Genomic DNA, 21,648 nt, shown 5'->3' with positions numbered 1-21,648 from the left:
ATCACCCTAACCCACTCTGCTGGCAGGTCCCTCATGAGCATCCTGGGTTAACACTGGTCCAAGATGTGCCAGGGCTCCCCTCAGCATCACCAGCATTCTCTTTGCTCATGCATTTCAGAAATGTTTTTCCAGTCTGGCTGCAGACTCAAGGAGGAAGCACAGGTCTGGTACCATTTTAGCCATTTATTTGCAGCTAGAATTAAAATGAGAAAAAACACAAGTGAGGAAGGAAAATCCTAAAAGATTTTTAAGTGCAGCTCTAAGGACAGTCCACGTGTGTTTGATTTGGCAGCAAAGCTTTTCAAAGAGGAACTCACCTTCTCCCAGCCCATCCCTCCCTCTGCTATGGTTTTCTACCTGTCAGTTCTGCTGATGCAGCTCTCTGTGGGAATCCTTTTTGGAGGGAAGAAATGTGTCTTCAATGCGTGAATCGTGTTACAGTCCCTAAAGTGATTGCATTCAAACAGCAGAGGGTGTGAAATACAGCACCAGGGCTGGGTGTCAGAGGCTGAGAGGAGCCAGGAGCTGTCAAATCTGTGGGTCAGAGCCCTGCTCTGGGTCTGTGTGGTGAATCCAGCCCCGAATGCATGACTTCCCAAGGGCTGTTTGCCTTCTTACGGTGGAAGGAATGTTCCAGTGCTGTGGAAACCCGGAGCACCTGGGAACATTTCTCTGTCTGCTCTGGGGTGCCCTGACCCCCAGGGGAGCACTGACTTTGACCCTCATTCATGGAGAAAGTTTCCTAGACTTCAAGATAAACTAGAATCCACAAAAGTGTGCAATAGATTGTAGAGAGTAGTGTTGGTGTATCACTTGGTGAGAAACTGAGGTTTTGGGATTTTTAGCATGTTGTGGATGGAAGGGAGATGGAGGGCACAGGGTGTCATCTTGGATTTCTTCCTTCTTCATGGGTTTGGGTGGCATTTTGTAATTGGGCAGAACAGTCTGCATTGTGGGCTCTTTGGGATCAGTTATTGGGTTAAAAGGGAAAATAATCTAGATGTCAGCTCTTAATTGGACAGTTTAGTCTTAAAAGACCTTGTAACAAAAAATCTTAGCCATTTTGTGCCTTCTAAAGAAAAGCTGCTAACTCACAGTAGTGAGACTGTTTTACTGATAAGAAATAATAAACACCTGAGTCTGAACATGAGCTACTGTCTCAAGTGCCTTCAATCCAGACCCAGAGAAACCCACAACTGGTACCCTGACACAGTGCAGAGGTTGCTGACAGTGCTGTGCTTCACTCTGTGACAGGCACCGTGATGACCCCGAACTACATCGACTCCAGCAGCCTCAGCGTGGCCCCATGGTGCGACTGCAGCAACAGTGGCAACGACGAGGAGGAGTGCAAGAAATTTCTGAATTTCTTCCAGGACAACACATGCCTTAGTGAGTACAAAATTAGGTGTCTTTTAATGAGTTGCAGAGTGTTTTCTGGAATTCCTCTACTGCTTAAGCATGTTACGACACATTGAGGCCATCACTGTGCACTTTGTCGAGCGGGGTTCTGTTGTAGGTGTAAAAATTAGAAGAATGAGCAAATATGCCTGATACTGTGCTTTGTGGCCATGATTTCAAACATGACATACTCCTGGGGAAAAAAATAGAACCCAAAGTTGTATGATATTGAAATATGTTTACATTGCAGGGCATATTTGGAGCCTAACAGTCAGGCAGCATCTTTACCATGGAATTGCCGCACCTGAGGGGTTTCTGTATAATTTAAGAAGTTCATATAAAAAAGACATGTAGTTAGGATATGAAGGATTTGCCGTGAGTAAGTATAAATTGGATTGTGCTTGCAATTTACAGCCAACTTCATTTTTTTTAGGATATTGGATCTCAGATGCCTGATTTTAACACAAGCCTGGATAGTAACTATTGTAAAGATTTTGTTAAATTATTGATTTTTTTTCTCTGTCAGATTCACTTCCAAATTAGGGACTATTATAAATTTCAGAATGGCACAGTGGAGTCAATTTTGGCAGGTTCTCTTTTCAAATTTCCTGTCTGCCTGGAGCAGCATAATTGGATGATGTGGAGTGTGCATCAGAGTTTTAATTTCAGATAAATGAGGAGACCAAAAGAGCTTGGCTTCCCTAGCCTATCAGAACAGAAGTTGAAAGGATACGTGATTGTCCTCTGAAATTGCATTAGCAGGGCAAACCCAAGGAGGGGAAGGGATTACTTCACCTGCAGGACAACGTTGGCATAAGATCAAAAAGGGAGATATTGGCCATACATATTTAGGCTTGAAATGGAAAAATTTGAAACCATCAGACTAAAGTAAAGAAATAGGCTTCCAGAAGGAGTTTTGAGGGTAAAAGTGGTTTTAAAAGTCATATTTCATCAGCATATGCAAAGAAGCAGATATCATTGCTTCTCTCCAAAACAGTAAAATGAACTCAGTGATCCAGACTGGCCCATCCAGCCCTACAGACTTGAGCTGATGCTGAGGCAGGGCTCAGTATTTTACTTGAGGGTCTGAAAATCCCCATTGGTAGCTTCTCAAGAGACAGCATTGCAGTGAAGGCACAGGGAGTTCTGTGCACAGAAACCTGAGTTGCTCTGTGATACACTATTTATTAAGCTTTGGAAGAACGAATCAATTACTCAAGTTCATTTAACAAAAGAAAAAGAGAAAAGAGTTCAAACTTTATGAGGGGTAAAATTTAACAATATGCCATCAGACCTTCAGGCCTAATGGCAGTTGCCATTTATATCTATTGCAGCAGCTCAGATTTTATTCATTTGTGAATGCATTAATTTCTAGAGTATTGCAGGTTCCTTTTGGAACATAAAGACAGAGCGATTCCTTGTCCTTTCTTTTGCCATCAGTACAAAAGCATTAATGAAGACAAATCAAAGACATTGGAGGTTACTGGGAGACAAATTATGTCATCCTAGCTGCAAGATAATGTCTTCTTCAGGAAGAAATTAAAGGTGTTTCTGGATTTTCTGTAAAGTTTTGTCTTTCACATAGAATAGGAATTTTTAAAAATTTTTATTTTCATTAGTGAGACTTCCACTGCCTGGAGAAAATGTCATTAAAATTCTTCCCACTTCTTTTATACAACACAAAAACTTCTTTTTCCACAAAAAGAAGAAACTAGGAATTTCTTGCTAGTCTGTTTTTCAATATATTTCCCCTTCAAAATAGAAAACAAACCTGTTATTTGGGACATTTACAACAATGATCTAATTGAAGTTGCTCATTGCAGTGGGGCTGGACTGGAAGACCTTGAAAGATTCCTTAAACCCAAACAATTCTGTGATTCTGTCATAGAATCACAGAATATTTCACGTTGGAAGAGAGTCATAAGGATCATCAAGTATGCTTATATGAAATAATTGAAGACTAATTGTAAAGGCCACTTTTTACTTTGAAAACTGGAAGGTTTGCAGGTATTTCTGTGGCCATTCTTGCAACAGTGGAAACAAAGAGTTACTGTTATTTTAGGAAATACTGCTTTTTATATTGCCTTATTCATGGAAACACAAGAAAACTTATCCTATCCCTCTTCCCACTTTGTCTCCATTAATGCAACTCATTCTGGTGCTTTTTACAAGTTCTTCTCTTTGCATCTTGAAGTTCTGAGAACTAATATCAGGATAAAATACATCTTTTTCAGAAGAAAATGACATGTAAATTATTTTATAAGGCAAGGAATGGCACTGAGAAGAAGTGTTAATAACTTCTACATATTAGTCCCCAGTGAAATTGTTTGATTTCTTGTACAAAGAATTTGAAATAAGAAATCCCCAAATCCTTGTTGAATCCCCAAAGACCTGATTAAGAACTGTTTTTCTATTTGTTTATAAAAAAACTCCAACCAATTTACTCTTGCTATAAACACACTCTTTAATCCTGTGAAACTGTGATAAGCTTTTTAACTTTTATATTCTAAAGTTTTAGTTTAACCATGTTTCCCTCACCCAATTATGCAGATTTTGATTGAAAATGGTAAGGAAAAGATTGCCTTAGTTAAACTATTTTGTAGTTACAGGCATATTAGTTTTACTACAACAAGCTGTAGAAATAAATATTTATCCAGTTCTCTGTTTTTAGTTTGCTCTGTAACTTCACCTGCCTGAATTAGGACATGACATTCAAACTGTATTTTAAATGTTGAAAGTAAATTTTTGAGTCTTCGGGATGGTAACAAATATGATTATGGTAAGTCTTAAAGCTTCTGTCAAGAATTACTGGAAACATTACAAAGAAGAGGCTGCACCAAATAATTATGTGACCCCAGATTTTCTGTTCACGTTTCTGATAGGTTCAAAAATAAGACACATTTTTCAGCATAAAATTGAGTTTCTACAAATACACATTTAAAATGTAATAATAATAATAGCAACAGCAATAAAAAACAACTCAGTTCTGCTTTTTGCCTTTCTTTTTTTTTTTTAGAAATAGAAAATTGCCTGTAATTTATTTTCACAGAAAATGCAATTCAGGCCTTTGGCAATGGCACTGATGTGAATGTCTGGCAGCCAATCTTACCAGTACAGACCACTACAGCCACAACCACGACATCTTCCAGACTCAGAAACACAGGGTCAGAGACCACCAACAACGAAATACCCTCCCACAACGATTCACCAGCATGTGCAAACCTGCAGGTAAGAGTTTTATACTTCTTGTTGTGCATAAATAAAAGTTTTTCATAGGTACCTGTCGAGGAGTCTCGCTCTGCCTAACTAGATGCCTGCCTAAACTGGAATATCTGTTTATTCCCGTGGTGTAGTTACAAGCTGCATATGTTGTGAGCTGTCAGACACTCTTATTTTAATCAGGAACTTGCATATCTCAAAGTGGACTTTATTGCCTTGCTGTCTCAGAAACAGGGGATGGTATTTAATTTCTTATCACAGGTTTGAATATGAATGTGGCACTCTCCAAATCCTGCCAGGATATGTCAGATTAAATTAATCCCTTGAGTACTCCTAATTCAGAGGGAACTCTTAATGTGAGCTAGCATGTCCTGCTGCCTTCTTTCTTATGTTATTGGTATTAAACTCAAGAAGGTTTTTTGGCTGAGTAGGTCTGGATATTATAGAACATATGGTGCTGCAAGCTACACATTGAGAAGCTGGACAAAGATAAAACTTTTGAATCAGGCACTTTGCTGAACTGAGGTGGAGGTCATGATGTGATTTTGGCCAATGGCTGTAGTGACTTTCTTTGACACTTAAATTAGGCTATTGATAGTGGATCATTGATCCTGGATTTAGAGGCTCACCACTTGCTGAAGACAGTTTGTGCAGATCTTTGAAAGATTGAAGGACTTGGGCAGGAGAAGACAGCAGACTCAAGGCAGGAAGAAGTCAGTAGGAAATGTAAAATGAAAACATCCTTAGGCCAGATTGGAATCGGGCTGTAAAAATTTCTGGTGGTTTAAATACAAAATTAGGTCAAGCAGGGATAGATCAGCTTGTCCTGTTTATTTTTGTCTTTACAGAAGGAAAATTGCTATGTGACACAAATATAAGTGTCCAAGATTTAAGGTCTCAGCTGGTATATAAAATAATACTTTCTGTATCTCTGGATTTCACTGTTAAAGCATTGATTTTTCACTTCCTATAAAAAAAAAATTCACTTTGTTTTCTTAATATTAAATGGTTCCATGTTCACTGTACCAGAAAGATTTTATTTCTGAGAAGTATGTTTTGCTTCTTAATTTTTTCCTGCACCACTCTCTCTTCTTCATCCTTTTCCAGTTCCTGCATCTATTTTGCATTGGAAAATTGTATCTGTATCAACATGAGGGACATTTCAGAGTCACAAAGTACAGGGGGTTAATGATAGAGGGTGCTGAGTTTAGGTCCTTCTGTTTTAATTCTGTTTTTCTCATCTGTGCATTCATTATTATTTGAGCTTTGTAAGTTATTGATAAAAGAGACAGAGGCATATATTGCTATTGCAATAGTCATTTTAACAAATAGGATATGTTGAATGAAACAAAGCCTTTTAAAGACTGAAACTTGGAATATCTTGCATTTAGAACAGGACCTTGATGGGATGTTATTGAGTCACTTCATGTTATATTAAAAAGTTGTGTTATGGGAGAGATCACTTTTTCCTTCAGTGTTTGTACAGCCCCCTGTAGAGTCAGGCCTCCAGATGCTACCAAAGTACACATAATAAATAAAGAACTGAAGAAATGGCAAATGATCACAAATCCCATTGGATTCACTTGAATTTGCAAATGTTCCTTAGGCTTGAATAGATGTTCTTGTGTTTTGAAAATTACTTAAATTCTTCCCTGTCCTTCCTCCTGTTACTGTGGAATTTTGAAGTCACATCCCACATGAGTTTATCAGCTCTGGTTTAAAGCTGTGCTATGACTTCAAGGGTACCCCCCGAAGTACTTGGCACAAGAAATAAAGGTTGGTAGGGAAATTAGGTTCCTTTAAATAAAGGATCTCTGGTGTTTGGTAGAAACTGTAGATAAAGTCTGCACTAAAATGTCACTGAAGTTATGTGAACCAAGCAGTTTTATTCCTGTGAAGCACAATATTCTATGCCTACCACTTCCTTCTGTCAGAACTGAAACACAAAGAACAAAGCTCTAATATTTTAATGCGTTTTTCAAGAAGTAACTTACGAACAGAGCCAAAACAAGCCCACAATTTTTTAAAAAGAAATCTATGTTTTTTGGACAGTATGGTGCCACTTTGCATGTGAGACTTAAACCTTAATGCAAATTTTATAAAAGAACTGGTATTCATGTTGCACTTGGAGAAGGGTATTCATTCCAAGCCTCTCCTCCCATAAAAATATGCCTTTGTAGTGTTTTCAAAACATGAACTAGTGTGGCCAAAAGCTTTTTTATATTCTTAGCAGCTGAGCTGAAAGGTTTCTAAAAGGCAATATAGCCTGAACGCTGTGAAAAGTCAAATTACAAGCATCAGTCTCAGCACAAAACGACAGTGGCAGAGGAGGGCTAGGGAAGTGGTCATTGAGATGCAACAGGGCTGCATATTCTAGTTAGTGGGTTAAAAAATACAGCAAAGGAAGAAAGAGCAGGAAGTGATTGATTAGTATAAATTGCCAGTGAAAGAAATACAGCAATGGAAGAAAGAGCAGGAAGTGATTGATTAGTATAATATGGCACAGAAATGAGCAATACCAACCTCCCGGGGCTGTAAAATACAGGGCACTAACCCAATCTGCCAGGAGCAGCACTGACTGAGCAATTTTTGATACATTTCTCTCTGACTTGTTCAGAGTGGTCGTGTGAGGAGCAGGAGTGCACCCATGGTTTTGTTGCTGTGCCGTGTTCTCCTGCACAAGCAAACCTGGGAATCTGAAAGGTGGGGAATGCTTGAAGAAAATACGAGATAATTTTGTTTACCTGTACTCAATATTTGCTTCAAAAACCTGTTGAAGATTTGGAATTTAAAATAATGTTTATTTTAGTGATGCTGCTTAGAAGTTGTTCTTCATTTGAACTTATCATTGCTATGAGAATTTGCAATTCATCCTATTGTGGGTATTATCTTACTTCAAATCAATACAGCAAAATGTTTATTTCTGGAATCTGCTTGCTTTATGTTTACATATGCACGGATTGTGTGAGATACTCTTTTTTCCTGTCCCTCAATTAAGTCAGCATTCTATCTTTGCCAGGAAGATGCTTGATTTATTCAAGAATCCTTTAAACTCTTTTTACAAACCTGACTTCTAACAGAATTTGCTAAACACAGTAAACAGTAGTTAGGTTTATACAAAATGCTAAATTTAAGTATATTTGAAGGGCTTGACATCTTGCAAAGAATCCTTAGCACCATATAAAAATAACATAAAGTATTGTGAACAAAAAGGAAGATGAATCCCAGCAGCATGTTCCTTATGCAGGCAGATTTTATTAAGTAATTGCCAACCCTATCTTTTTTTCTGGTGGCTTCACTCTGATGTTTTCTATTTAACTGACATATATGTTAATCCTTCATTTTCAGTCATAACTTGCATTCAGTATGCCAGTCAAAAAATGGTTCTGGTCTTCCAGTCTCATGTTCTACCCCCACTGCCTGAACCATCGTGTTGGATTATTTGAAAGGGACAAAAGAATGAGTTTGGATGTGTACTCACAGCATGTATTCTTCAAAAAAAGGCTGCCTTTGCATTTAGGAGAGATGGATAGAACTGAAGGATGATAATGAAATGAACCTCAAGTGATAGATTGGACCAGTTGTTCCTGGGTCATTGCAGAGATAAATAAAAAACTCAGACTCCCACATGGGGTTTCTATAATATTTTAAAGGATGTTTTGCAAAAGAAAAAAATTGTAGAAGTCAAGATGGTTTAGGACATTGAAGTAAATATATGCATCCAAGTCTTGTTAGTTAGCTCTATACTTTGTTTTCTCATATTTATTGTGTCTTGTTCTTGCTTTGGATAGCCAGCATTCAAAGAGAAATTAAGATTTTTGTGCTTTTGAAGAATGTAGCAATGGGGAGATATAATTGAGATCCATGACCCTTTGGACTGAAGACAAGTCCAGTATGTAAATGTTGTTGTGCTCTCAGCAGCAAAATTTAAAAACTATGAGATAGAAATTGAAAATATCAAACATCTTGTGGGGAACATTGGGAAAGAGAAATCTGGATACTTAAATATATCAATTCTTTCTATTGGCATGTAAGATTAATGGGTGTTTTTAGCAGATGTGGGCCATAATGCAAGCTGCTCTTCCACAAATTCGTGTACTACTTGTGATTTAAAAAAAATACTTATAATGGTGAATCCTAGGACAAAAACGGGAGAGAGGGCTCACATTACTCTGAGAAGAGCAGGAATTGAGTGTGACTGAGACTGAAAATTACTCTGCTTTTGCCCTGGAGATCTGTCTGTGCAGACCTTCAGCACTGTGCAGGGAGCTGCTAATCTGGTGGGTTAAGTACCCTCTCTAACTGCTTAATGTTGCTTCCCAGGTGCTAAATACCATTTTTCAAAGCATTATGTAGATGTTTGGAGAGGGTTAAAAGCTCCTGTGCAGCATTCTGAGGATCAGGCCACAGCAGGTGTGGATCTCCACCGGCTGGTAATTGGGTGGTGGGTGAGCATAAGCAGGAAGCACAGGCAGTGTGTGGGTGAGGGAATGGCACAGCTGCTGAGATGGAGCACTGTGGTGGAGACAAGGCTTGTTTTATCCCCTGAGCACCGCTGTTAACTCACCCATACACCTGGCACCCTCTTTCCCCCTTCCCTCACACAACCTGTGAACTTTTTGTGATATACAAGCACTGATTTTTCAAATGCCTTGCCTGCTCTATCCCTTGGGAAAGTCCTGCTTGGACTTCTTCCTCTGGGCATTCTAACTACACAGAAAGATATAGTCTGGGGCAAAAGATGGACAACAGTATAAAACTCCAATGCTGTGCCAGAACCAAAAGAAAGGAGAAAAAAAAAAAAGACTTAATGTTTTTTATGAAAAGATTTAAATCTACCTCCTGTATTTCCAGGATTAGCTGACATAATGGGGTCAGCCTGCTGGTAAGAGTGATTTAGAGAACACTTATTGGCAGCTTTTCTGCTAAAAAGCAATGTCTTTAATTTGCTTTAGGGCAAGTCCCTTGTACCTAAAGAAGTCTTGAGTGCTTTGTGTATACAGATTAAGATCTGACAGGGCTAACTTAAAGTTTCATCTTTAGTCTTACACCTCTAATTCACGGAGCACTAAATGAAGTTCTGTTTTGCCACAACAGATACTGCTTTGTCCATTGATTTCATTGACACTGGTTTCAGGGAGGTTAATCCTTGTTGCCCTCAGCACCATGCTGGAGTGGGTGCTCAGAAAGCGTGGATGTGCAGTTCCCTGAGACTGTGGTCATTTACTGCATGACTCTTGCCAGATCCAGAGGAGGTGAGGGTAACATCATGGAGACATGTTGGGGTTTTCAATCTGTGTGGAAATCCTGGTGTTTCCTGGCAGGAAAGCAGCCCCAGCCCAGCTGCCTTGCTGTGCAGACAGTGGCTCCCAGTGCCACAGGCTGGCTTGCAGGGAATGTGTGTTGTGTTTGTGGGGTGCCCCATGGCATGAAGGAATGATGCATCTGACTCCATGCTCTTAGAAGGCTAATTTATTACTTTATTATCTATATTATATTAAAGAATACTAAACTATACTAAAGGATACAGAAAGCATACAGACAGAAGGCTAGAAAGATACTAAAGAAAACTCATGACTCTTTCCAGAGCCTTGACACAGTTTGGCACTGATTGGTCATTAAGTCAAAACAATTCACAGCAGAAACCAATGAAACAATCACCTGTTGGTAAACAATGTCCAAACACATTCCAAAGTAGCAAAACACAGAAGAAGCAAGTCAGATAATTCTTGTTTTCATTTTTCTCTGAGGCTTCTCAGCTTCCCAGGAGCAAAATCCTGGGCAAAGAGATTTTTCAGAAAACATGAATGTGACAAATGTGCACACACACGTGGGTGTGTTCGTGGTGTGGTCGCGTGGGTGCTCCCACTCAGAGCTAGACTGAGCTTTTCACCTTCTTTGCCAAAGAATTGCAGGACCACACAAGATAGCTTGTTTTCAAGTTTGTTGAAATCCTGCTGAAGTTAAAGATGTGGTTCATACAGCTGATGGATGTCTAAGTGTGCAGGGAGTTTTTGCCTCTCTTTTGAAGAGAGAGGAACAGTGAGAGGATGTGGCCAAGGATCAAACGTGATAGCTCAGACACATCAGTGCTGCTACGAGACATCAGCCATCAGTAGTCAGGAAAAAGTTGTTCTCATTTACCAGGCTTGGTTGAACTTCTGAGTTGAACATCAGGCCCCCTTACAAGATCAGTTGTGATTTGTGGAGTGAAATAAATTTGTGGAGTTAAAACTTTACAACAGGAACAACATCTCTGTTGTTATCACCAGTGCTTAACACTCAGTTTCTTTGGCATGGAGATCTCTCTGTAAGACTGGACCTTATATTTAATGATCAATACTCTGATTTTTAATGCTTGAAATTGGGTGTAATAAACTCTTCCTGAAAGACAGTGACATGGTTTATGTTGCACATTAGAATTATAGTTTAAACTGTGGGTTTTTGATTAGCATACTTTTCATGAGACCAAAATATTGTGCATGTATACTGCTGAAGAGCATAATACTTCAGAATTATTTCATCAATGATAAAATATTTTATGGTTCATTTAAAAAAAAAGTTTTAATAGTCTGAGCATCTTTAGTGTATTATAATAATACAGCACTTTATAGCAGATTGTAAAACTCCAGACTACAGTTTTAGGAATTGTGCAATTTTGTTTTATAGTTTAATAATTGTTCAATTGAAAATGAGTATGAGGTTACTAAAAACCAATTTAACGACTTAAAAAAATGCAGCTTTGTGAAAATGCACTACAGACTTTTACAGAAAATTGAAAATTTTTTGGGAGGGATTATAGTTTTTATCCTCAGAAAGAATTTTGCAAATTATTGCTACTAATACCAGATTTGCATTTGCAGTGTTCCCCTAAGCTACAGTTGTTTCTGTGTTTCACATGAGTATCCTCTTAGAAGAATACAACAGAAATACAAAGTGCTAGAATAAACCAGAATCAGAAAATTGGATTTCATCAGATAAGCCAAATCAAACTACTCATAGCCCTTGTTATTACTTTATGTGGTTCTTCATCATATTGAAGGTATTCCTAATGTCAGCCAACTCTAGTTCTCAGTCAAATACCTAGTCCATCACGTATTTCCCTTTTAAAACAGATAGCTCACTATAGTCTGCAAAAAACAGCCATAAAAAGGAGTACAGTATTATAAATTAATTTTAAGGCATAACTACCACCAGTAAAAATTCTAGGTCATTGCATTGTGATGGTACATGTTTAATCATACTATCTTTGGAAGTAGAATTCAGGATATATTGTGCCTTTATGGGACCTGACAAAGTGCTTTGTTTAAGACATATTGTTTGCTATTAGCAAATATTAGGTTTTAGTCATGTCTCTGCTCCCATCTCTACTTGCTGGAGTGAAAGAAGCTCTGGTTATGCCAGCAGGCTCATCCTATTGTCAAGCAAGAGTAGGCAAAAGGGGTTTTTCCACCAGGTTTTTAATAGAACAGAAGTCAAGACTAGAAGCCTTGAAATCTTGAATTCTTTTTTTTTTTTTTTTTTTTTTACAGAAATAGCTCTCAAGCAGTCCTTATTATGCACCAAAATCTCATCATACTAGTTATTCCAGAAACTCCTCATGAAAAGGTAGTCTTGGCCTTAAAAGCCCAATTAATTGCTGTTAACTTCAGTGCAGCTATCATTTTATAGCCTCACTTGTTCTGAAAACCACATAGTATATTTGAGTGCTTCAGAAACAGTAAATACTTTACTATTATAAATGATTTTAATGCATTAGGTTATCCTCAAAAAATGTATCCACAAAGATTCATGAGGAAAACCAAAGTAAAAGGCTTTATCAGATATAAATATATGAGATAATGAATACAGTTGTCAATAGAGAGATGTTTCTTGCTAAGGTATGAAAATAGCTCAGCAGTTGCCAGAATTGATCAGAATTTAACACATTAAATCTTTATCAGTTCTGCCATTTTTGCAAATAATTGTTCTTCCCTAGGTAAGCAGAAGGATTTCACAAGACTTCTATAATTGAAATGTACTTTTAAACACTTTTATTGAAGTGGTATCGACAATTTTGTTTTGTAGTATGATGGCTTAGGACAAATGACAGTGTGGAGGCTGAATAATTCTGGGTAATGGAGCATTTTAGTCACAGATGCAGAGAGTTTTATGAATTACCTGCTTTCTCTCTCTTGGAGGGGGTGGTGCAGAGGGGGTGAGAGTTTAGGGGAGCAGAGCAGCAATTTGTTGTACAGCTCCTCATTCCCTGGAGGTGAAGGCTCACTAACAGAGAGGGACCTGATGAGTTGTGCACAATCCTGCTGCAGGGTCAAGGGGTTTGCCTTGTCTCTGGTTCCCTGAAATCCCCAGAGGTGGGAGAAATGTTCCTGGATCCTGGAGCAGGCGTGTGGGGTTGCCTGCCCCTCCCTGGGTATATGAGTGGGTAGAGAAGAGCTCACAGATGGGAACTACATTGACATTGCTGTAATTTTCTCATTTGCTGTCACCCTTGGTGGCTCTTGAAGCCTTGCAGATACTACTGGATACTATCTTGGTGATCAGAATGTTATTTCCATAGATGAGCTATCTATTTCCTAGAGCACAGCAAACCTGTGCTCTTTTCTGGGACAAGTGGTTGATCACATTTTGTCCAATCCTACAGAAAAGTGTTGATTGGAGTTCATGGTCTTATGCTCACTGGCATATCTACACCTGAAACTTTACTTCCAGTTAGCCATTAGTCTTCATTAGATCCTTTTCCTGTCTGTTTTTGTTTGGTTGGTTGGTTTGTTTTGTTGGGGTTTTTTTCTTTTTGTGTGGTTTTTATTTGTTTCTTTTCTTTCCTTGTGGGTTTGGGTTATTTTGTCCTCTTTTCTTGAAGATCCATTCTGTAATGTTTGGACACTCAACCGCCTCATAGACTGAATCTGCTATGAAACTTATTTATGTTATTTTTCTGTATTTTCCTCTCATTATATAATGGCTAAATGCAGATTCAGGGGAAAAGAACCCACCAAAATCTGCACCAGACTGAGCTGGAAGGGTGTTGAGCCTGTATAATCCTGGAGTTGTGTCCATGCTGGGCTGGGCTGCCCTGGAAGGCTCAGTGGAGAGGGGCACAGGGGGGTTGTGGCCATACTGGGGTGCAGCTGAGATTGCAGTAAGTCTGCATTCTGATTTTGGTGAAATGTCTGAATCAACCCTGCTTCCTTATCCTTGATTAAGGAGGATGCATTGCCTTCCTCTGCCAACAGCAAACCCAAGTACCTGAAGTATGTTTATGCATATAAAGTAATTTGATTTTAAAGAGGCAATCACACGACCTAATCAAATTCTGCTTTTGTTTATACACTTGTAAAAAGGGAATAACTCCACAGTTGTGTATATTGCAATTATCCTTAAGTGTACATTGTAATTATCCATTACCCCTTACATGTATGCACACCATTCTTTGATATTTCTGTGTAACCCAGAGACTTAACATTTTTCAAAAATAAACTACCCAGACTCTCAGTTGCCATGTGGTAGATATGATCAAAATCATTTCAGGAATAATAAAGAAGACTTTCTAGGAATAGTTTATTCTGTGTTACCACCAGCAAATGAAATATAGAAAAGCCCAGTGGAAATTATAGTGCAATAATAAGTAATCATTCTAACCCATATATTGCTGACGAGACAGCGTAGCTGCAAAAATGGTACAATGTTGAAGAACTGAAATTTGGAACCTTTTCCATAGCATTCATTAATTTTTCAAGTAATCAAACCAAGTTTATAGGACAGAAAATTAAACACAATCTTTTAACAAAATTGACTAATCTATACTCTTAATAAAAAAAAATATTTACAACAAAACATCTGAAGAGAAATTTCTGTTCTGCTTTTACCCGTTCTGCTCATTTTACTTCCAGTCTTCACTGTACATTAGTAATCAAATACTGGGAATAAATCTCACCCTTTATCTCCTACTTTTTATGCCCATGACTCCTAATTAGCTGTTTTACCTGAATAATAGATCTTTATGTTGCATCAAACCATCTACTCTACAGCATTTTTGAATTTGCTGTTGAGTTCCGGAACATGAGACACCCATTTGAGCCCCTTGCTGTCAAAATCAATAGGAGTGCAAAATGTTTATTTTAGTCAGTACTTTGGAGGAGAGCCTGACTATTTCACACCAAATCCTGTTCCAATCAGTGAACTTGGCCCAATAATCCCACCTCAGGTTAAGCCCTCCTGCGTGTTTAGCTCTGTTTATGAGTCACGGGTAAACAGACTGATGTGCTTAACACAGAATATTTTTCATAGGTTCACTCAGCATGCTTCCTAAAGAATTATAGGATTATCCTCCCTCATGTCTTTCTTAAAGCAGAATTAGGAATTCAGGCAGTAATTTATTAAATACTGCATTACATGGTGCTATAGTTTTCCAGATTGACATTTTCAGAAGCCTCAAGAAACCTCTGATTCAAGGCAAGTTATACATTACCACATGACCCTAAACATTTGGATGTTCTGAATTCATCCTCAGATTTGAAATGTGTGCATTTGAATTTTTTATGTGTGTGGCAGGTAGGGCATGTACCAGGCAGGCTCTAAAAAGCTACCTGCAGCCCTAAGTACCTAATTTGTGCAGAGAGTTGGATAAATGGGCATATAAATCAGGTGTGCACAGACAAAAGCAAAGCAGTTACTAGAATCTGTGAAAACCCATTCCTAAATTTGTGCCTGCACAAATGTAAAAAAGATGGTTTGATCAGAAATGTTCTGGTGGCATTCAGGATGGTTTTTACAAAGGCTTACCTTCAGTAGGAAAAGTAGTGCATTAACAGTTGCATGTATCTTGCCTGGTCTGTGGTGATTTCTGTGCTGGAGTGCTGTTCTGCACACCTCAGTCACACATGCACTGCCATTGTCTGGTCCTCAGGGTGAATTTTGGGGTCTGTTCCTGCAGGGACCTGGCTGCATGTATACAGTTTCAGAATCCAAATGCAGTGGAAAATAATTATCCCTTTTTTCATATTGGTTTTGAACTTTGAGAAATTCTTGCAGCTGTTTGCGGAATCCTGCTCTCATCAAGAGTTTGTGTTAATTTTGATTAAGGTTTCCTGATTATTCCTAAGGACTCAGTCATGGGCATATGCAGAGAAGAAATTCAGATTGTTATATGCACAACTAAACAGGTTTAGATAAAAAACACAGTCTGTCTATACCCAGAGAACAGCTTAATGAGAATACCTAGGAATAATTAATTAGGCAGAGTTTTTCACCTTCAGGCTGGTGGCTCATGTTATATTTAGTACCAGTGCAGCTCTTTGGTAAGTGCCCTCAGTGAGAGAGAGAGCTCTGCTCTCTGGGAGCTGAAGTGGGTCCATGTCACAGGGACAGCCCCTAAAATGCCAGTTGGCTTGGCTTTTGTCCCTGTAACAGGGGACTGGACCCTGGTGTTCCATGGACATTTAGAGAGAGCAAATGGCAAAGCTTCAGCTCCACATCATCTGCAGGCCAGCGAGACACATCTGCTCACATGTGCTCTGCAGCCCCTGTTCATCATCTGCTGCCCTTTGTTCTGTGCAGAGCCTGCTGGAGTGCCGCTCCATCCATCTGTGCCCAGCCCCTCAGCAGTGGCATGTCTCCTGCAGTCACTGGATGGGAGCAGCACAGTGATATCCCAAATCCTTCTGAGGATGCTGCTCTCAATCACCAGAGAGGCTTGGCCTGTCTTGGCCACTGAACATGGCATTTCAGCCCATTTAATTCCTGGGACAGCTCAGTAGTGCAGTATCAGCACTGGTGTCCAGACACAATAGCAAATGTTAATATACAGAAGGTACTGTCTGCATCACACCCATCTTTTGTTTCTAGCAATGCTGTCATCCTTGTGACTTTCCACCCTCTGATCTGTAGGCAGGAGAAACACAAGAAACCAGACTGCTGCTATGGTTGGCACACACACAGTTGTAATTTGTTTTTAGTGCTTCCTCTCTAGATACTTGATGGCAATGTATTGACACTGAAACTTGCTAGGAAGACAAAGCTGATGCTAGTGAGGGATTAGATGCATCTGAGTAGGTAGATCACAAAAAAACACCCCTCACTTGCCCTGTTTTCTACTTCAGCTCAGTCCAGAGCTATTAATAAAACCATTATACATTCAGGGAAATATTTGCTGCCAACCATCATCAATCAAGATTCTCTTCAGATAGCATTCCTAAGATGTTTTTCTAGGTGAAACTTTATAATCTCTCTTGAGTTCCACCAAAGGATATTAAAATTTGGTAGCACAAGGCACCTTCAAGATTTTTCTTACAGCGTTTGCGGTAGATTTAGAAAAATCTGAGGCTAGAGTGGGACTGTCCCTTTTTAACACAGCAGCTCATCTCACAGAAAAGGAAGTGGAGGGCATAGGAAAACATTCTGCATGCTTTGTGATATTATAAACCTATACCTCATTAATTCCCCAGTCTGATGAGGTGATCTGCCTGAGGTGCAAATTAGTGCCACTTTTGTGCATTGAACCTGTCCTGTTTAGAGAAGAAGTGCTTCAGAACCACCTCCTCATTTCAAAACTGCTGTAGAATAGTTGTCAGTATTGACCTGAGCTAGATTAAACAAGCTACCTTGGAATTTCAGTCTGTATGTCCCATTAATAATGCCCTGAACTATCCAGTCTACCACAATTTAATTCTTCAAAAAGTAGGCAGACTAGTCACAACTAAGCTTCTAAAGCTACTTCCAGCTTGGTATGGAAACATTCCAAAATATACCCAAAGTGATGTTGATCTGCATTACTGACATTATTAGCATTCATCTGTTTTTATTTTCCAGTTTATTAAATGTAAACAAAAATTTGAGCCTTCTGTCCTTCTGTAAAGAACTTGTGGGATGAAACAAAGAAGGATTATATCCTGTGAATACAATTTTCATAATCTGGTAATCATTTGCATAATCTGGTCATTATAGGCACGGTTTTGTTTTAGTGGGGTTATAATTGTTAAACATCTAACATTCACAGTACTTTTTTGTGTGTAAGAAATTTTTTTCAGTGATGGAAAAAAATCCTCCATGCTTCTTACTTCTCAAATTTCAGGCCATATATGCAGATGATATTAGGAAGTTGCTTTTGATTTCCAGTTGGTACTGCCTGGCAAGTGGAGAAATTCCTGTGGGTGTGGTGGGATCAGGGCAGTAAAAATAAGGCACCTTTCAAACAATGCCATGATTCTGCAGAGATCTCTTACAGGAGTTTCTGTGCTTTTTTGAATAGCTCATTAATTACAGTGTGGCTGTTTGTGAGAGCATCATTCATGTGTAAATCAGAGATATGAGGAAGGCCACTCTAATACCATCCATTAAAGTATGGTCCACTGTAGGATAACCCATTAAAGAGAATTACTGTCAGGGTTTCACTGATAGTATTTCTGAGAAGGGGTGATTTTTCTTTCCCTCACTCACTTCAGCAAGGGGAGAATGAATGTTGGATGCTACATCAAAGTCTTTCACAAGTATTGAGTTTTAAGATCCATTTTGCAGGGGCCTTTTAATAACATTTAGGAAGCTGACAGGACAAACCAAGGTCTAGCTTACCTAATGGAGATCTGTAAATGAGACCAATTGGATTTTTTTTTTCGGTCATGACTTAAATCTGTTGAAAAATACGCTTGTCTTAGAAAATAAAATGCCAGTAATCCAAACTGTATGATACTTCACTTTTTTTTTAGAAATTAAAATGCCTCCAGAATTATTAAACAGGGATGAGAGTAGTGAATTTGCACACCTTTCTACAGACTTCTAAAGGCTTTTATTCTAATGAAAATAAAAATAGGTTGTCATAGACATTGCTAGCAGCTATGCTTAAAGTTGAAGTTGTCTTACATTTCATATTAAAAAAGATCTAAAACATTAATTATTTGGGTGAAAATTTTCACGTTATGTGTGTGGTTCTAGCTAAATTCTTGAGGAATAGCTGCCTATCAAAGCCACAATACACCATAACCTGGGGTTTTTTTAAAATACTCGCCTTGCTAGATTTGATTCCACAATTAAAAAAAAATTACATATTTTTATTCTAAATAGTATTGTCAGTGCTAGAAAGGAGCTGAGACAAGTACTGCAGCAAGTTCACTACAATTGCAGCCCTGCCAGTTCTAAGGATGCATCTGTGCACCTGCAAAATTCAGCTACAGGATTAGAGAAGGGAGTGAATGCTTTAATTTTTTATTTCAGTGGCACTTCTGGAGAGCAGATTGTGCCAAAAATGCGAAATTCACTAATTAATCCAAATCACAGCTGTTCAAGAGTGGATTATTTTAAAAGAAAAGAACTACCCTCTGAATCATGCCATGATTTAGTGGGACTTGGGTGCACCACCACACAACTGTGGGAGTTGATATGTTGGGCTTGAAATGTGCAAACGAAACAGGGGCAGCGAGGGATGGATGCAGGGTGGGTGCTCAGATAACTGGTTTCTTTTACCTTTTTGTGCAAGGCTGCTCCACTGTTACTTTATTGTAGCCTTTGCCTGTCTGTAATTGCAGGAAGAGTCACTTTTTACCTGAAGTGTTTTCACCCTTTTGAGGCTTTCAGCCTTTTGTCTCTGTGTAACCATGCCAGTACTCACAATGCACACGTGCGCAAACGTATTGTTAACAGAAAGTCCTGAACATTTTGAGGCACTTAACAAAAAGCAGATGCTCATGGTCGTTCCATTGCCTTCCCTTTTAAAATTTATGAGCGAGGGCAGTGCTCAGAAAAGCAGCAGTAATGCCGGCTGCTCAGGGCTGGCATGGCACGAAGGGAAGCTTCCTGTCGTGCTGAGGCTCAGCCTGGTGTTCAGGCAAGCTTGCCTGATCTTCCCTGCCAGCTGCAGAACCCCAGAGCAGCAGCCCTGCTCCTGCCAGGGCACAGAGGCAGTGCCTGACCTTGTTTGCTCCATCCCTTCACCTCCCACAGCTGCAACTGGGAGCCTCAAAGGCCAAGCCGTGGCTGAGCATCCCTCCTGCAGCTCTGCTCTTGGCTGTGGAGCTGCCTCAGCAGGGTCCTGGCTGCACCCTGTCCTGGTGTGTGACTGCAGAGAGGGAAGCTCTCCAGCCAGCAGCAGGCACAGGGAATTCTGCCTGCCCTGGAGCCCCTGCCCGGGCTCCCCTGGAGGCCTTGCAGAAGCCCTGCATGGGTTTGGTGCCTCTGTCCAAGGCTCGTTAGCACAGAGCTGCTGTGCTCCTGCAGTAGCCCTGGCTGGCAGCTGCTCAGGGCTGTCCCCACCACACTCCAGGGCACCATGGCTAATCCAGGAGGCAGCAACTTCACCTGCTGCCAAGCTGAGCAACTTTGTTCTGATATTCGGACACGTGGGGCCACACGCTCCAGCCTGGAGAAGTGTTGTGGGATCTCTTGTGCTTCAATTACATTCCCTCAAAATTCCCCTCTTCTAACTGGGACTACAATGGCTTTGTGTTCCTGCTGTTTTTCTTCAGTTGCTGTTCAGTGTGCAGCAGCCAGATGCTACCTGTACCTGCTGTCCATGGCTCTGGGTTCATCTCTGTGGTGAATCACTTGAGAAATGCATTTTAGTAATAAAATCCAAAACAACTCAACTTTGGATTACATGGATGTTTAGTTTTATAACTAGAGAAAAAAACCCAACAACCTAGGCAGCCCAAGATGTTGAGATATTAGCCTAATAAAACTTATTCAGTCTCTGCCTTTTAGTATTCTCTTTCCTCCTTTGCCTTTCTTAATGCAAAAATATTTGCTCGCAGCAAATCCATAAAAAGACCATATTAGGAGAATTGCATAATATTCCCTAAAAATAGGAAGGAAGAATCTGGGACTATAGAAATTCATTTTACTCAGCTAAATGAATGACTGAACATGAAAACAAAATTGTTAGCAAGTTACTGTACTGCCATGAAAGGTAAGTCAGCTCAGTTGTCTTGGCTGGATGTCATATTTTGTGCTGTGCTCACTGGGAAACTAATTGCTTGAAATAAATATTTGAAGATCTCCATGTCTGGTCCTTGTAAGCTGTTTGATCAGTTTGGTGTTTTTGATAGGATCTGTTTTTTATAAAACCTTTAAGATTGCTGTTAGGCAATTTCAGTGCCATGTTATCCCAGCCAAATAAGTGCAGTGAGAGATGGAGCTTAATGAGGTCTCATGTTTATTAACATAAGGATCTGGGAATGGTCTAGCAATAATTAATATAATATAGGTCATCTTTCCTTCCTTCCACACTCTTTTCAGCCCATTTTGGGAGGATTACTTCCAATTCTTACCCCTTCAATCAAATTTTCTAACAATTTGCAAATCGAAGAAGCTGAAGGGAGTTTCCCCTCTATCCATATCAGACTTTATAAACTCTTCTGCCCATTTCTTAGATTTCTGAAGTGGTGTCTGCTGCTGTGTGTGTTTCCATCTGCATCTGTCAGTAGCCCCAAGTGTCTGGAGTGTCTGTGAGCCCAGAGCTGATTTGAGTTGTTGTTCCTCTGCGGTCTGGGGAGGAGATGCTGTTCCCAGCCCACCTGGCCCTGTCCAGAAGGACTGGGTGGTTCTCCCTCCCTGGTCACTGCAGAGCTGGCTTTAGCACAACAAGGACCTACCTTTGTCCAGCCCCTCTTCCAGAGGATTTCTATAGTCCTTCTCTTTCCTGGCCAGAAAACAAACTTCCCTGCTTTAAGGTTGCTCTCTGTTTCTTGTTTCTCATGTTTAAGTCCTCCAATCCAGCAAGAATTTATTAATGTTGAGGGATAAGGGAAATGCTGTAAAAATCCCCTCAGTGTGTGTTTTCCCAGTGCATATTTGGGCACCAGGGGATGCTTGGTTTACTTTTAATGTGTCTCAGCTGAAAATCTTGTGATTTGCTTCCTTCTGTGCTGGGTGTTATCTGTGTAGCTCTGGAGCATAGTGCCAGTAATGTCTTCATGATGCTTGTTTCTAGAAGATACTTTCTTCTCTCCACAAAGTGTCATGACAGAACTGCAGTGCTTTTATGCAGAATGACAACTGATAATTTCATGCCCTGAGCTTGTATCTTGAGGGTTGATTCAGCAG

The 21,648-nt window shown here is 39.6% G+C and overlaps 1 protein-coding gene across 1 annotated transcript in view; it reads left to right on the top strand.

Annotated features, from left to right (window-relative positions):
* GFRA1 (GDNF family receptor alpha 1) overlaps positions 1–21,648 on the top strand; it is a 138,820-nt gene that overhangs the window by 103,811 nt on the left and 13,361 nt on the right. The window contains exons 6-7 of the mRNA XM_036385736.1: positions 1,255–1,389; positions 4,448–4,626. Coding sequence (XP_036241629.1) covers positions 1,255–1,389; positions 4,448–4,626 — 314 coding nt within the window. The remainder of the gene's footprint in view (positions 1–1,254; positions 1,390–4,447; positions 4,627–21,648) is intronic.

Source organism: Molothrus ater, chromosome 8 (genome assembly GCF_012460135.2).
Source record: "Molothrus ater isolate BHLD 08-10-18 breed brown headed cowbird chromosome 8, BPBGC_Mater_1.1, whole genome shotgun sequence".
Taxonomy (NCBI): domain Eukaryota; kingdom Metazoa; phylum Chordata; class Aves; order Passeriformes; family Icteridae; genus Molothrus; species Molothrus ater.
Note: the sequence above shows the minus strand (reverse complement) of the source record. Positions and strands in the feature narration are given on the sequence as shown.